Here is a 17,236-nt window from a genome sequence, read left to right on the forward strand (position 1 = left end):
CCATTAGGAATAGTGGTGATAAAAAAGGTTTAGTGTGTTTACTGTAAGGAAAAATAGGTTTAACCGGGTTTTCTTCTCATTCTAGATATTGTAATGAAAAATCAAATAATATCTATAATAGCAAATGGCGCTTTATTGTAGTAGGGAAAAATAATAATGCATATACACTTTGGTTCGGGTTTGATCCTGACTAATTTTCTTTTTCCTCTCATAACATTTAACAATTTAACACATTAATACTATTGTTTGTCAAAAAAAATAATTCATGATAACTTTCATAACTTTCCTAATAAAACAAGTGATTGGTTTAAAGGTCTTCTGTGTAGTTTTCTTTTCGTTACTTTCCAAGTCATGATAATGTACTATTGAGATGAATACGTTATTTGATGCATGATTCACTTTTTGGTATAAGGATACAATATTTTTCTCACAAACAAAGATAAGAATTCGAATGATGTAGGATAACTTTTATACGATATATGTCATTTAGAATTGTGTTTTTTTTAAAAGGCAACTACTAGGAAGGACTACAACGTTATAACACACATCATTTAAAATTATCAAACTCACTACATATATGTATAAAGTATAATGCTTGCACATTATAGGTTAGTGGAACGTGACACTACCAGAACTAGTTAAAAATTGTCTCAAACAAATAGGAATAGTCAACTCATTGAAATTCTCTCATAAAAATTAGAAACTCATTAAAATTGACACATATAATAATGGATTAAATATAATTAACTCAATTAGGTATGGTATCAACTCGAAAGAAAACATAGGATACTCATTTATATATTTTCCACACAAAAAAATATACATAGACTTTAAACCACAACACAATAAGAGATTTTTCAGTATAACCGTCACGCGAGATGGTACATGTGTCTTCATATAAATTATGGGATATGTGTGTTAAAAGATTAATAACTTAAAAATTAAAATTTTCAATCACTTACGTAAAAATACGTAGTATATTATCCGTGTTCCAGTCACAACTAAAAATTTCTCCAACACAAGCCCAAAGTTTATAAGCCATGAAAAGATCGATGGCATCGAAAGTCTCAGAAGCATTGCATGACCTTTCTACCGAACCTACTCATCCATCGGCCTCATTCTTCTCTCAGAGGCTTAGACTTCATCCATACGCCCGAAAACCCAGCACTCTTTTTAGACCCCAAAACCAAAAACCACCCACGCATATACACAAAACACACACACACACACCCTCAAATGGATCACCCAAAACACTCCTCTCTCAGATCCAATCTTGCCTTCCTCGCTTTATTCTTGGCTTGCGTTGTTTATGTTTGCATATGGTCGTCTTCTTCCTCTCTAATAAACCCTCTCTTTCCCTTTCAGAAACGTGGCGTCGACTGTGCGTCGCAAACAGTAAGTCATCAGTTCAATGTTTTTAACCATCCGACCATCACCGGTATGTTTAATTTTCTGAATTGTTTCGTTCCTGTGTTTTTTTTTTTGGCAGACCACAACCGCCGCCACCACGGAATTTAATGTGGTGGAAGACGAGCTTGAGACCGTCTTGGGCAAGGCCTCGATGGATAACAAGACCGTGATCATTGCCGTTATCAACAAGGCATATGCAGTCCAAGATGTGAAGGCAGACACCACCATGCTTGACCTTTTTATTGAGAGCTTTTGGCAAGGGGAGGGCACGATGACGTTGGTCGACCACCTCGTCCTCGTGGCGGTTGATCAAACCGCCTACGACCGGTGCATGTTTCTGCGGCTGAATTGCTACCGGTTGGAGACGGAGGGTGTGGATTTTGGGGGAGAGAAGCTTTTCATGTCTGAAGATTTTATCAAGATGATGTGGAGGAGAACTTGGTTACTGTTGGAGGTCCTCAAGCGTGGCTACAGCTTCGTGTTTACGGTAACTTCTAATCTTCGTTTTATTTTTTCTTTAATCAATAATTCAAACAACCACGCTAATTGTGTCGGCTATGGTATGGTATTGGTATATACATTATAGGAAAGGGAAAGGAAGCACTGATTAGAATGTGTACTGTTTTAGATGGACCTTACCCTCACATTTCTCCTTCCTTCTCTCTTTCTGTTGTGTTTAGGAAAGTGAAAGCGATTGTCGATGGATTTTTCCCCAATGTGGGTGAATTCCATTTAGTTAATCTAATAAAACAAACAGGAAATAATTAAAACGAAAAACAAACATGGAAGCTTAAGAGTGCGTCTGTTACGAGAATATGAATGACGATTCCCTTAACTATGAGATATTTTTTAGTGTGTTGATAACATGACCTGATACACCGAGTGTAATATTGATTTTCAAGTTTTCTTAGTGCACCATATCATGTTTCCGACATAATGAAAATTTTATCCTTCACTAGAAGTATACGTGCCGATTATATATATGATGTTAATAAGCATCGTTTTAGAGTTTTGATAGTAACTTGTACAAAAAAATTATAACTGATTTAGAATTCAATATCACCTAATGTAACCAAAATAAAAGTAAATGCATGCACGTTTAATTGAAGCTTTTGGTGATGCAAGTCTTGATTGTTATAGATAAAAGAGGAAGGGAATATAGGGCAATGGAGAATTTTTTAGTTGTAACAGAAATACGGATAGTACACCATATGTTTTTATGTAAGTGGTGAAAAATTTTAATTTTTAAATTATTAACATTTTAACACACATAACCCACAATTTATATAGAGACACATAGTGTACCATCTCGTGTGATGATCACATTGAAAAATATCTCTAGTGCAATGACCAGTTGTGCCATTGACTTTCATTGAACTATTACGAAGGTGGCGCCACGTGCCCCCCCCTCCCCCCCCCCCAAAAACAAAAAGAGTAAGATTTTCTTGTGAATTGGGTTCGCACGCATGACCAATATCTAACAACAAATAATACTATTGAACACATTACAATCATTTATGTCATCGATGTTGTCACTACATTTACGAGAAAATATCTCCTAGAGACTAGAATAATGGTTGTTTGTCAGTAGTTCCAAAAGTTTGGAAACCATTGCCAGTGACCACTTTTAGATATGATAGTAAGTTAGTAACGCCAATATGTTGATTGGCTTATTGACCATGCATTTTTATCTTTTTGTGTATAGGCAAATAAGATATAACTAGGATTACACGCATTTCAGTTTTATAGGAGATGATTATTTTTATTAAAGCAAATATCCTAATTAAATTATAAGACGGAAATTCGAACTTAGGGTGACATTGACTTCATTCCCTAAAATGTAGGGTGAGAAACTCCCTTACGAAAACATGAGAAAAATAAATACATTGAACAGTTTACAAACATTTTGATGTGCATTTGCATAATTGTGATTTGTAAAGATCATTCATATGTATGTTTATCTAAAGAACATAAATTAAGAATAAAAAGAATTTGAATTAAGTTGGTTGGTGGGGTTTAAAATGGAAAAAGAAAAAAATGTTAGTTTATTTAAGATAACATAACTTAAAAGTGACAAAAATTCTTACCCAAAAGAAAAAAAATAAGGTTAAAACCATCCACGACAATTTCTAAATTATAGGTCTTGAAGTTTGAACATTCGCCGTTCACAAATCTAAATTGGGGTGTGATACCTTTTTTTACTTTTCTCACACTCTTTTAATTTTCGATCGTCGGATCAGATGAATTAAAGAAGATCAAAAGACAGAAATTAACAAGAGGTGTGGAAGAAGTAAAAATGAGTGTGTGTATAGCACACCCTATCTAAATTATGCCTTTTGGTGGATCTAAATATTAGATTTTGAGTCAGACGTGTTGAAGTTGATCAGAGTAGGTTTGATTTTCTGTTCCCTCTTTTGAAGTTTGGAAGTGAAGTCGTATGAATGTAGCTAACCTTCTTCGCCTTACGTGAAACCGCACTAATGGGTTGGTTTTGCTTTTATTGAGAAGACATCATCCAATTTTATGTAATTTCCCATCTTTTGCACTTTGAATTACCTCTTTTTTTTCTTTTTTTTTTATTTATTTTATTTTTTTATGTTTTGAAGACAAAAATGAATTGGTGCGAAGGGATGGCCTACCACTTCATTATTGATGTGGTTATCTAAGCGTTCATGTACATTTTGTTTTTTTTTTCTCCATAAATTATTCGTATTTTTTTAACAAGGATAAATTATTCGTATTTAAAAGTTTGTGAATTTTTAATTTTAGTAGTTAATAATTGTTACAAGAATTTGACTCTTACTCTAACATTTCTATCAAAATTGATTCTCAATAAAAAAAACAATGGTCATAAACTCGATGACATACAAGAATCTCTAGTTGAGAAAAAAAAACTTGAAATTTTTATTATTTGACAAAAATAAAATTGAAAAGGTTTCTTGTTAAATGTCTTCAACATGCATTTGAGATTTGATATAATTATTATCTTAATTTCCTTTGTCGCCTGTGTATTCTTGTTAATTGTTATACTAATTAACGAGAAATAAAAGTCCAAAATTAAAGTAACATTGATTAAACCATAATGTTCAGATATTTGTATACTAATTTTCCATTGGAAATGTGAAGCTGCATGTGTTCTATTGCCGACACTCCTTGAACCAATTATCCTTTGAGATCTTTTTCATCTTTCTTTACATTGTTAGTATACTTTTGTGTTTGGGGGAAGAGAACAAAGCCCTCACCGTCAGTCACCATGCATGTCACTTTACTATTTTTTTTTACGTTGTTAGTGGGGGTGGGGGTGGGGGGAAGAGAACAAAGTCCTCACCGTCAATCACCATGTATGTCACTTTACTATCTTTCTTTACGTTCTTAGTGGGGGGTGGGGAGGGGGGGAGAGAGAACAAAGCCCTCACCGTCAGTCACCATGCATGTCACTTTACTATCTGTCTTTTACGTTGTTAGTGTGTGTGTGGGGGGGGGGGGGGTGTGTGAAGAGAACAAAGCCCTCACCATCAGTCACCATGCATGTCACTTTACTATCTTTCTTTACGTTGTTAGTATACTGCATGTGTTCTATTGCCGACACTCCTTGGACCAATTATCTTTTGAGATCTTTTCCATCTTTCTTTACGTTGTTAGTATACTTAGGGGGTGGGGAGCCGAAGAGAACAAAGCCCTCACCGTCAATCACCATGCATGTCACTTTACTATCTTTTTTACGTTGTTAGTATACTTAGAGCAGTTCCAGCGTGGGAACCCTCCTCCCAGGCAATACACTATGCTATCCACTCAATGAACAGTAACTGCCTTAATAAACAGTAACCGTTTTTTGCATCTCCACAGTTACACTTTAATAGCCCTAACAATAGGCAATAAAATAATAGTTTTATTTATTTATAAAATAATACCAAGATAATTAAAAAAAAGACAAAGCAAAGAGCAGGATATGACTCTCTCTCTGTTGAAATGAAGACCACCAACACAGCCACCACAAACACAAAGCTTATCCTCCTCCACCCCTAAGCAATCCACAAACAGTGGAAGCCACCGCCTGTGGCTCTTCTTCTTCTTCACCTTCTTCACCCTCGCATTCACCCTCACTCTCATCATCACCAACATCCCCCAAACCCTCCCCACCTCCTCCCTCACCCCCACCTCCGTACTCCCCTTCCCGCCCGTCGTCTTGGACGCACTTCTTCACTATGCCATTTCATCATCAAACACCTCGTCAGCACCCCACATGTCCTCGCCGGAACTCACATCCATATCCTCCGCCCTCACCCGCCTCTGCGCACCCAACTGCAATTTCCTCTTTTTCGGCCTCACCCTCTAGAACCTAACAAAAAAATTAAAAAATTAAAAAAGGCGTCTGACATCAGCTAACGTCAGAACCACCTCAGGTGCTCGGGCCGGAACGAATCCACGGGCCTAGAGCTCGGCCTGCTCGGGCTCCCTCGCCAGCCAACGATGGACTTCCTCCCTGGGCAATCAGGTCTTGTGCTGAAGCATGTCCATCAAGCAAAAGCTCCCGCTGGAGCTGCTCTTAGGGGGGAGCTGAAGAGAACAAAGCCCTCACCGTCAGTCACCATGCATGTCACTTTACTGTGAATAAAAAGAAAAGCTGGTAGTTCAACTAATCTCATAAAATTTGTCAATTTTCAATAAAAAAAAAAGAGGGGGGTTAGTCCTAAGTTTTCTTGAAACATAAGTATTGTTGTGCATCATATTAGGGTATATACTGCACTTACTTACCACATATTTGTATTATCTATCTAATAGAAGAAATGGCACGTAAGGCCGATAGCGGCCCCTAGAAATTAAAGTCTTGCATGGAACTCAATTGTCAGAGAAGTCGTTTGAGTGCCCTCACTTTTGTGATTACTACTACTACTAAGAATCTTGTACCACTATATGAAAATTTATTAAATGACGAGAATAACTTGTATGAAATATGTATACTGTCATCATGATGTCTCAATTTCATAATGTAATGTCGTATGAAAGAAAATTTTGCACATAACAATTTATTAGACAAAAACATCATGTGATAAACATATTCGACGTAAGTCTTCTCCGATAATTTAGCCATGGTACCATGATGACATTTCAACTTTTATCTTTGAAAAATAAGAGTATAGGACCCCATTTCGTCTTGACCTTTTCTCAAAATACTGTACCATTCTTTTGTCCGTGAGTCTCTATTGTGGTCAGCATACAACAGCTGTTATTAATTACTGTAACCACATACTCGAGTTGACATCGATCATTCCTGCCAGTTGCCAGACAAAATTAATGGAAACTTAGATTGTTTTAACTGTACGAGATATTTTCTGAGTGTGTGTACTTTTAAGTTTTAACCCATTTTAATTTGTGTCATTTTTTTATAAACAAATGATATTATTTATATTTAAAAAGAATATGAGTTTAGTCTCATAATGAGCTATCAATAATATGGTTCAAATTCGTCTTTGGCAATAATCGAACTTGAGACGATTCAAATTCGCATTTGACAATAACCGAACATGTGATCTATTACTTACAAATGCAGAGGAATACCACTAGATCGTAGTATTAAATGATAATTGAATATGTGTCATTGAATAATTAAGGGAGTGAAAATTCTATGTGTATAACTGTAAGGCGTGGGTCGGAAGAAGGATTTTATATCGATAGCGTCGATATCAGTAGTGTCAATAATTGTATCGATAATTATGGTGTACTAATAACTATACATACGTTGACATATATTTTCATCAGTACTTGTGTTGATGCACAAAACCGGAAGTCTTGGAACAACGTAAATCCGACCGTGAATCTACATGTAATGTAAATAACATAAGATGTATCGTGGTTCACCCCAAGGTTTGGGCTACGTCCACACTGATATTGTATTTATCTTAGAGGTGAGGGAGATAACCTCTGAATATGAGAGGGGATTGAGAGGGGTGAGAAGGCTTCATAAATGGCCTCCTCTAATTGTGAGGGTGAGGGGTCATTTTATAGAATAAGGACTTCTCACTTATTACATATTTGCCCATTCCTTTATTACATAATTACATTTAAGTCCTCTGAGTATTTATACGAGGTCTAAATACGAGGCCCTAAATATGGTATAAACAGTAGTCCCCCAAGTCTTCAGTCAAGAGAGTCTTTTGGCTGGAGACTTGAAATTCAGTCCATGTCCATGTGTGGGCCGAAGTAATTAAATGTTGTCTTGAACTGATGTTCGATATGAGGCGGTGCTCAATCTGAAATGATGCTCAACTAGAAGTAGCATATGTTGCAAGGCTGCTCGGCTTGTGGTTTATGTTGCCTTGGTTGACTCGGCTTGTAGCGCTTGAAGGTGAGGGAGTCCCTTTTATAGAATAAGGGTTCGTTCATCGATACATAAATGATGGGCTAGAGTTGATGCTCGCGGCGAGGCGGTTGCTCAGTAGGCGACGATGCTCTCTAATGATGGTGAGGGAGTCCCTTTTATAGAATAAGGGTTCGCTCCTCAATATATGAATAATGTGCTAGAGTTGATGCTCTCTAATGATGGTGAGGGAGTCCCTTTTATAGAACAATGGTTCGCTCCTCGATACATAAATATGGGCTGGAGTTGATGCTCGCGGCGAGGTGGTTGCTCAGTAGGCGGTGATGCTCTCTAATGGTGGTGAGGGAGTCCCTTTTATTAAATAAGGGCTCGCTCCTCAATAGATGAATAATGTGCTAGAGTTGACGCTCTTTAATGATGGTGAGGGAGTCTCTTTTATAGAATAAGGGTTCGTTCCTAAATACATAAATAATGGGCTAAAGTCCCCCACTGCTTTGTTCCCCTAATACTAAACATCTGAAACAGAAGATTTTATTTCATCACTAACGTTTATTCTTTGGGCTTCTCATTTGTAACAGGATACCGATGTTGTGTGGCTAAGGGACCCCTTCAAAAAACTAAGCAAGAACGAAACAGAAGATTTACAAATGAGTACAGATATGTTCTTCGGGGATCCTTGGAACGCAAGTCAGTTGATCAACACTGGCTTCTACTACGTCAGATCCAATAGCAAGACCATAGCACTGTTTGATAGATGGTACACCTCCAAGGACAATGCCACAGGACTGAAAGAGCAGGATGTCCTATTGAACTTATTCCGAGGGGGTATTACCGGGGAGTTGGGACTTAGGGTAAGGTTCTTAGACACCCTCTATTTCAGTGGTTTTTGCCAAAACAGCAGGGACTTCGGGCAAGTGAGCACGGTCCACGCCAATTGTTGCCGGAGTATTGTCGCCAAAGTTAAGGACTTGAAAGCCGTCCTCCGGGATTGGAAACGGTTCAAGAGGTTCATGTCCCACAAGAGGAGTTCTGGTACTAGTACGACGAGTTTCCAATGGACTGGGCACTTTGGATGTTGGAATTCCTGGGCTGTTCCCAATTAACTCTGGTAATGCAACTCATAAGACATGAATTTTTCTTTTTTTTTTTTTTTTTTTTTTAAAGAAGACGTTAGTAAAGAAGGAGAAGGGTAAATCATACGAGAAGGAAATAGTTTTCTATCTTATTTTTAGAAAGTTCAGGTGAAGGAAGGGAATAATTGAACAGTGTCGTTTAAAATTTGAGGATAAATGCTCTACCAATAGAGTTATATATGCCCCCACAAAGTAGTTCGATAAATTCAAATTTATGTCTCCTTATTTTTTTTTTTCTTTCAAGATTATCAAAATAAATCTGTATGCGATTCAAAGGTATGTTTCAAAAAATGTAAGTAGCATAAAGGATTTAGAATGTCTTAATATGGGTTTTCTTAGCATATCGTGTAATTTTTATTAATTGGTTTGAACTCAAATGGCGCACATTTATCAATCATATTGTACGGTTCATATTACTAATGTGATTCTTGTCAAATATTGTATGAATAAATGTTGAAATATTGCATTTTTATTTTGTGGTTGGAGCACATGAGTACTACCAGACCTTCGCAAATTGAACTTTTTCTTCATTAAGGTTTTGTAAGATCTAAAAATAAAGTAAACTGTGGATCTCTTCCTTAAACTTTCACCTAACTTTTAATTTACCCCCTAAACTTTTAATTGGAAAATCAAGGACTTAAACTAATTTTTTGGTTGATTTCCCCCTTGCTGTTAGTTTTTCATTCCTTTTCCATCCATATTTCTGTTAAATGAAATCATGTGCACAACATATGAGGGTAGTTTGGTCGCTTCATTATTTTAAATAATTGAAAACCCTAGATTTCTAAAATGCCTACCTGTGCAAATCTGTGTGATTCTATAGTTTTTGTGTCTGAAGGTCTAGCGAAGTGTTGTTTTTGTTCTCCAAGGAGAGTCATGTGATGTGCACGTGATAAGAGTTAACATTAATTTGAATGAAATCTATGGAAAAATAACGGTAGGGAAAATCAGCCAAAAAAAATAGTTGAAGTCCTTGATTTTCCAATTTAAAAGTTTAGGGGGGTAAATCAGAAGTTAGCTAAAAATTCAAGAGGAAATCGGCAGTTTACTCCTCAAAAATATTAAAATGCATACTCTTGAGATAAAATGGTGTAAAAGTTTGTAAATATTAAGTGTTCATTGTTGATCATGTATTACTTTAAGAGTTGCTTTTACATTTTTTTCTTTTTATTTTGTATTGCATACTTCAAAAGTTGAAAATACCATCCGATAACACTCAACGAACTTCATTTCAAGTTATTTACCTTTTTTTGTCACTTAGTATTAAAGTTTAGTGATACTTTTTTCCATTTATACGTAAAAGGTCTTAAGTTGGATTGTCACAAAAAACGAATTCAAACTAAATTAATATAGCTAGCTCGTCGTGAGGTTTAACCACTCATCCACCTCTTAATGTAGATAATATCAAATGTATTAAAAAAAAGTTATATACCGTCCTTAAGCTCTCTAAAGTTCTCATTTTTTTTAAGGATCTTTAATTTTAACCCAGTCAAAACCTTTCTCAAATTTGATATATTTTGGAATAAGTAGTCCAGACTTTAGACTTTGCATTGCAGTTTTTGTTATGTAATTATGAGGATACAGACTTTGCCTCATAGTTTCTGTCTTATTGTAGTCGAACTAGTCACATCTTATGTTGAATTTTAAAATGAGTATCGACTATTTTAATTATTCTTCTCATTTTTTGACTTCATCATATGCCAAGTTTGTGATGCAAATTTTGTATACGACTGATTTGACAAAATTTTACCTACAAGAGAACAAACATTGTTAGTCTAATTGACAAATACCTCGAAATAAATTTGGAAGGTGTGCACCAAAGTGTATACGATGCCTAAGTAAGAAAAGTTGTAAAGAGAAAAGAGAACTTAAAAGACTTCTGAGTAGTAAGTGGTTACTATGGTTTTCTCTGTTTAACCTGACTATTTATAGAGATCTGAACCCTAGTAGGTAACTGGGAGGGGAGGTTGCAAACCATACTAGGCAGTCTTTGATGGTGCATGTCAGTCGTTATAGTCATGCCAGCTAGTAATCCTGAAGATCCCTGTTGTAGGGCGCTTAGCGTATTGGACACCCAAGGAGAGACTCCGAAGGGTTAGCTTCTTGCCACCATTGGGTTGGGTATGGCCCGATGGCAGGACATAATATGGGCTTGAAGCACCTGTGATATGGTGGTGGCCTAAAAGCCTATTACCCATAGAGTAGACTAATGTCACATTCCCTTGAGGTAATATGTGTATGCTCAAGATGTTAAGACTGTCATAGTGAGTATATAGTCCACATGGTAAAACCGTCATAGGGAGTATATACTCCACGTGCCCTCCTATTAGATGTGATTAATTTATGTTTCTATAAATACCCCACATATGCTTGAGTTTAAGTGGGAAACAAAAAGAGATGTAGTTCCTATTTGTAGATTTTTTTTTTGTCTTTCTTTAAGGATTTAGCTTAAATAAGAGATAACCCTTGCTGGAATTCTCACAGATTCCTTACTTTAAAATTCAGGCTTTGGGTAGAGAATTCATAGAGAAAATTTCAAGTATGAAAAATTTCCCCCTTCTTCTTCCCGTCCTCGATGATGTTGCCTCAACTCAACATGCCTAGTCTGTTGCTGCTTGCTGTGCGTGCTGAAGCGCGCAGGTGAAGCCGGATAACTATGGAGTTAGGGTGCGACTTGAATGCGACTCATTGTGCAATCGGATCACGAGGAAATCGTAGATATGGTCCCTTAACTTTAACTTAATTGGAGCAATGATCCCTCAACTAAAAATCTATTACCATTGGTCTCTCAACTCATCAAAACGTGCAGCTATGGTCCCTCAACTAAAAATCCATTACCATTGGTCCCTCAACTTTAATTCAACTTGATAAATGGTCCCTTAACTTTAACCCAATTGTAGCAATGGTCTTTCCAACATAACTCGTTTTGACAAAAAATTTGATGTAGTTGACGAAAAGGACTATAATTACACACTTTGATGAGTTGAGGGACCCTAATTATATAAATGGTTATTCCAACATAATTTATTTTGACAAAATTTTGACGAAATTGATGAAAAGGACTATAGCTACACATTTTGATAAGTTGAGGGACAAAATGGTAATGATTTTTTTAGTTGAGGGACCATTGCTACAATTTACTCATCGGACCACTAATTGGGTCGGTTCGGCTATAGAATTTTTTTTCGAATTTGACTGTTCTTCCGAATTCAATCCAACATCAATCCATCTCCATCATTATTATCAACAAAAGCCATATTGGATTAAATTAAGATCTTGTGAGCAATTTTTGAAATTTCTTCGTTTCTTTGGTAGGTAAAGCAAGATGTTGTCTTCCAAGAAATCATGGAAATCATACATCACAAAAGATGCGTGACATCAAGTTAGATAGATAGATGGACAGTTTCCACTTCATTTCATATTCTAGTCGATGTAACTATGTTTGAGTTTTCAACACATTACTTCTTAATGTCAGCTCTTGTATAGAATAGATTCTGATCAAGCGGAAAAAGCCCTATGTTATTAATAAGCTAGCACGCCCCTTTCTTTCTCCAAGTCAAGTTTCTCACTTGTTAGTCTTACCCTTACCTTTATTTATGGGATATTTGAAGAATCACATGTTTGGAAGTTAATCAAACCCCAACTCTCTCATTTCACACCCTTATTAACAGTGCTAGGGTTATTGATAAACCCTGCGCAAATGTCCTCTTCTTCAACAGACTATCACCTGGGGCAATGTAGAACCTTGATTGAACCTGAAGCAGCACACTACATTGTAGACTTTTATGAAATAGGATGCATGTGAGCGGGCATTTCAAATTTTTTGTTCAGAGGCTGGCTATATATTTCTAACGTGCCCTAGGTCAATTGTGACCTGATTTCTACTGCCTTCCACCAATGCCGCCACCATCACCACATACATCAACCTAGCCACCATGGCAACCAACAATTCCCTTGTTTGAACCACCATCACTCCCACCACCCCAATATGTTAATTGCATCCAAAACCTCTCACTATCAATGCTACCACCACTAACCTTCACCATCATCGTCAGCGCCACCACCACTCTGCTACCATTACCACTCTCTCCACCACTCCCACCACCAATGTCGTTTCCCTTCCCACATTGCCACCATTTATACCCTACCATCATCGCACTGTCATTGTCATCACTACTACCACTATCACCATCACCACAGGCACCCTAACCATCGTGGCCACCAACACCATCCCTTATGCAACCACAATTTCATCGTCACCATCGCCACCAGCTTCAAATTTATACTACAATACATTATTATCAAAATCAAAATTACCGTTAGACCTACTCTAACCCTTGGAGTAAAACTCAAATTTTAGGTTCTAAACTTACTTCAACCCTTGGGGCAAATATGAGTTTTAACCAAAAGCTCATTTTTGAGGCAAATTTAGCCCATGATTCCCCTGGGTTAGTGGGGCTCGGCCACCATATGTGTGTATTTTTTGTAGTTTTATATTTATAAATTCATTGAATCCAACAATTAAGATCTAATATAATCGAATCCAACGTTAAAAGAAAATATCTATTAAATCCAATAGCTAACGTAATTAAAAAAAAATTATGTATTTCATATTCTTTCATAGTGTTCCACGAGTTTCATAGTGTAGGTTTGGTGATTTTTTAATATTCATCGGAATCTAAATATTTTTAGTTTAAAATGTTTATAAATTAAATTAAGATAATCTACATAATTTAAAAAAAAATACTTTAAGAAAAAAAATATCCTAAATTTATTCTTTAATAATTTCGGGCTAAAAATTTAACCCATAATGGTGAGAGGAGAAAAACTGACACACCCCGACCCGGAATGTCCACTAAGACTTTGAATTGAGCTACACTGACCGATACCTGGGAGGTGACGAAGCCATACAGTGTTATGATGTGGGAAAATGTGAATAAAAACTTAAGAGTGCCTAAATACCAGAGTGCATAGGTGAGCGGGAATGAACCCACTTCCCACATGACGTTAGAGCATAAGTAAGTACAATTAAGAATCGTACCCTTGAAAGAATCTCCAATACTAAGAATTGCCACGAACTTTCGACGATAATAAAGCTCAGCTAATAAAACCTGGATGGTGAAAACAAGACAAGGGTGAGTGGCCTTAGAAATAACATTTTAATAGAAACCGTATAAAACATTATAACCCCTCGCTACAACACTTATATAGTTTCCAGAAAAATCATACCACGTATCAATGTGAAATCAAAAGTATATCAACAGTAAATCCATAAATATACCACAACACCGCATCTTATCAGCAATATCAATAATCATGTGATTAATAATCCATACTAGCACGCAAGTCGGAGTCACCTATAGTGACCTGTACGACTGCACCCATATCTCATCAATCAATGCTAGCACATAAGTCGGAGTCACCTATAGTGACATGTACAACTTATCCATATCTCAACAATCAATGCTAGTTCATAAGTTGGAGTCACCTATAGTGACTTGTACGACTTATCCATATCTCATCAATCAATGCTAGCTCATAAGTTGGAGTCACCTATAGTGACTTGTACGACTTATCCATAGCTCATCAATCAATGCTAGCTCATAAGTCGGAGTCACTTATAGTGACTTGTACGACTTATCCATAGCTCATCACATATCCCTGCACACGAGTCAGAATCATCTATAGTGGTCTGTACGACAGGATTTGGTGTAAATAAATACGCTTCAGTGCTACGATCACGTGAAGACTGTGAGAATAAACGCAGGTCACCAACGAGTTGGAACCATCTATAGTGGTCTGTATGACATGATTGTGCACCTACCTTGGATCCAAGGTGAGCGTAAGGTGCGGGAGGTGAACATCACGTGAATGACTGTGCCTTGGCCACGGGCGGGAGCACTAACACCGGGGTGCAGGTTTATGAGCTTTACTTGCATCTATTATATTATGTACGCCTCATGGGCAACCTGTATGACAGTGTCGGAGTTGCCTATCATTGCAATATGTACGACAAGGTCGGAGTTGCCTAAAACATACACGTAGTCATGCCATAACTCCCTCATTTCCACTAATACCATAAACTCACCTGAACTTACCTAGGTGTCCTGTGTTCACCTTTGCACTTCAAAACGTTCATAATAATTACGAGCAATAAATATACATATAAATATACCATGATGCAATCTAATACTCAATCATGTCATAGCATTTACAATTATATACATATATATATATATATATATGTATAATATGGCATAAAATGCATAAGCTGTAACACCCTACTCCCGAACTATTTATTTTCGGAAATAATATGGCTCAACTAAACATTAATTTAACTAACTATCAATAGTTAGGATTCTTTACTTCAATTTCTCAATCCTTCACACAATGATTTATAACCAACATCCCATCACTAAATCATAAGGATAAATCTCACATTTTCCACCAATGTCCCTCACATTGCACAATTTCCCAAACAAGGCTATTGTCTCAATTAATTAGTCTCATTTATAGTATGGCTGCATCTAACGTCTCGTTAGACTGCCTACGTACCCTAACAGGGATCAAGCCATTCGTAGTTCGCATTACTACTTCAAAGCATTCACAGTAATTATATGCAATAATCAATTTATAAACATTTGTGGAATTGTCAATCATATATATATATATATATATAAAATATACGATAGAAAGGAAAAGACCCACTCACCTGAGGTCCGCGCTACGACTCCCTAGCATGCATATCGAGACATCACGAACTATCGTTGCCTATGACCAATTATTAAATCACATCTCAGAGTTCTGACCGATGGAATACATAATTTACATAAAACACATCACTACGTAATTCAATTTGAAAGATCTGCAACACAGATTTCTGATCCGTTGCTTCCAAAGATACACATTATACTTTTAGAACAACATCCTACAGTTTCATTAAGATCCAACGGTCAGATCTCCGCCAATTGCCAAAACCAAATGGTGGTCAACATTTTATTTTATGAACTTATAAATCCAATTCGGAAAGATCCGTACATCGGATTCCCGATCCATAAGTTTTCATGGTCCTCAAATATTACGTACTAATGTATCAAAGTTTGGTGACGATCGAACAGACGAATCATCGATTCATATAAATGCCAAGTGATGTATCATAATGAAACTAAGTTCAAACAATCAAACCACATCATATGGATATCAATTATGACATACATCTAATTGAACTTAAAAGGACATCGTCGGTCCACTGGCTAGGCCGTCGCCGCACGTGCCGCCGCGCGTGGTGGTTGGCCACCACGGTCGCCGGAAAATTTCACTATTTCTAAAAATTCTCAAATTTTACAGAAATGAAGATCTTAAAGAGATGAACAACTTTCATACTTGCCACGAAGTCCAAAAGTGGACGGAAGATGGTCAATTTTTCCCACAAAGCCGGCGGTGCCTAAAACTTCTCGGCGTTGATTCGTCGTCTACGGTGGACCAACGGGGTCAAGGTTGGTTGGGATTTGCTCCTGGGATGATGGGCTACAAAGCCCAAGTGGTGGCATAGGGCATCGCTTAGCTGATTTGTCAAAAAATTGAAAAGAGTGGCCAGACACGGTTTTGATGGGTCGGATTTTGTGGCTTCGCCCCGCCACATGTGGTGGTTTCTAAAGGTGGTTCTTGGGTGGGTTTTGTAGAGGGGAATGAGAGCTTCAAGATGGTCATGGTGGGGTCAAAAAACTCCAACGGAGTTTGCCGGAATCGGCCTTGGAAGATGGGTGGTCGTAATGGGTGTGGGTGTGGGTGCACAGAAAGCTGGGAGCTTTCCCTTTTTGGTTTTCCTTCTTTTCCTAATTTCTGATTGGGCTGTTGCCCTCTCCCTCTCTTCTAATTGGATCATTGTCCCTTTAATTTAATTGGTCCACTATTCTCACCTGGTGGGAGTTCAAAATTAACTAACAAGTAACCAATTTCAAATATCCATAACGATACCGTTATAATCCGGACTCGCAAACGGCGACTACGCAAATACACCAAAAGAATAAGTCATACTTTTTTCTAGACGATGGTCAACATAAATCAAAATCATTGCCTCTAAACATTTTTGTCAATTCCCTCGATTAAAATAAATAAAAACGAAATTTTAGGGGCGGATTGTCACAACAATTGTTTTTAGGTTATAAAATTTAAATTTTAGCCTAAGGGTTGAAGATGATTTTAGTACTAGACATGTTTCTAATATTTTATTTTTGAAAAATAATTTTTGAATTAAACTACCACAAATTTTCTATTCATAAAATGCAAAATTCTTTTGTTGTTTCGTTTTGTATAATAAAATTCATCAAAAAAAAAAAAAAAATATATATATATATATATATTTTTTTTTAAA

The 17,236-nt window shown here is 36.8% G+C and overlaps 1 protein-coding gene across 1 annotated transcript; it reads left to right on the forward strand.

The window, feature by feature from the left end:
- The first annotated feature begins 1,032 nt into the window (after positions 1 to 1,032).
- Positions 1,033 to 9,334, forward strand: LOC126629969 (uncharacterized protein At1g28695-like). Its single transcript, XM_050300140.1, has 3 exons — positions 1,033 to 1,395; positions 1,490 to 1,897; positions 8,308 to 9,334. The coding sequence occupies exons 1-3, from the start codon at positions 1,081 to 1,083 to the stop codon at positions 8,830 to 8,832; spliced, it is 1,248 nt and encodes a 415-aa protein (XP_050156097.1). The 5' UTR covers positions 1,033 to 1,080; the 3' UTR covers positions 8,833 to 9,334.
- The last annotated feature ends 7,902 nt before the right edge of the window (positions 9,335 to 17,236 follow it).

The sequence above is a fragment of the Malus sylvestris genome, chromosome 7, assembly GCF_916048215.2.
Source record: "Malus sylvestris chromosome 7, drMalSylv7.2, whole genome shotgun sequence".
NCBI classification, from domain to species: Eukaryota; Viridiplantae; Streptophyta; class Magnoliopsida; order Rosales; family Rosaceae; genus Malus; species Malus sylvestris.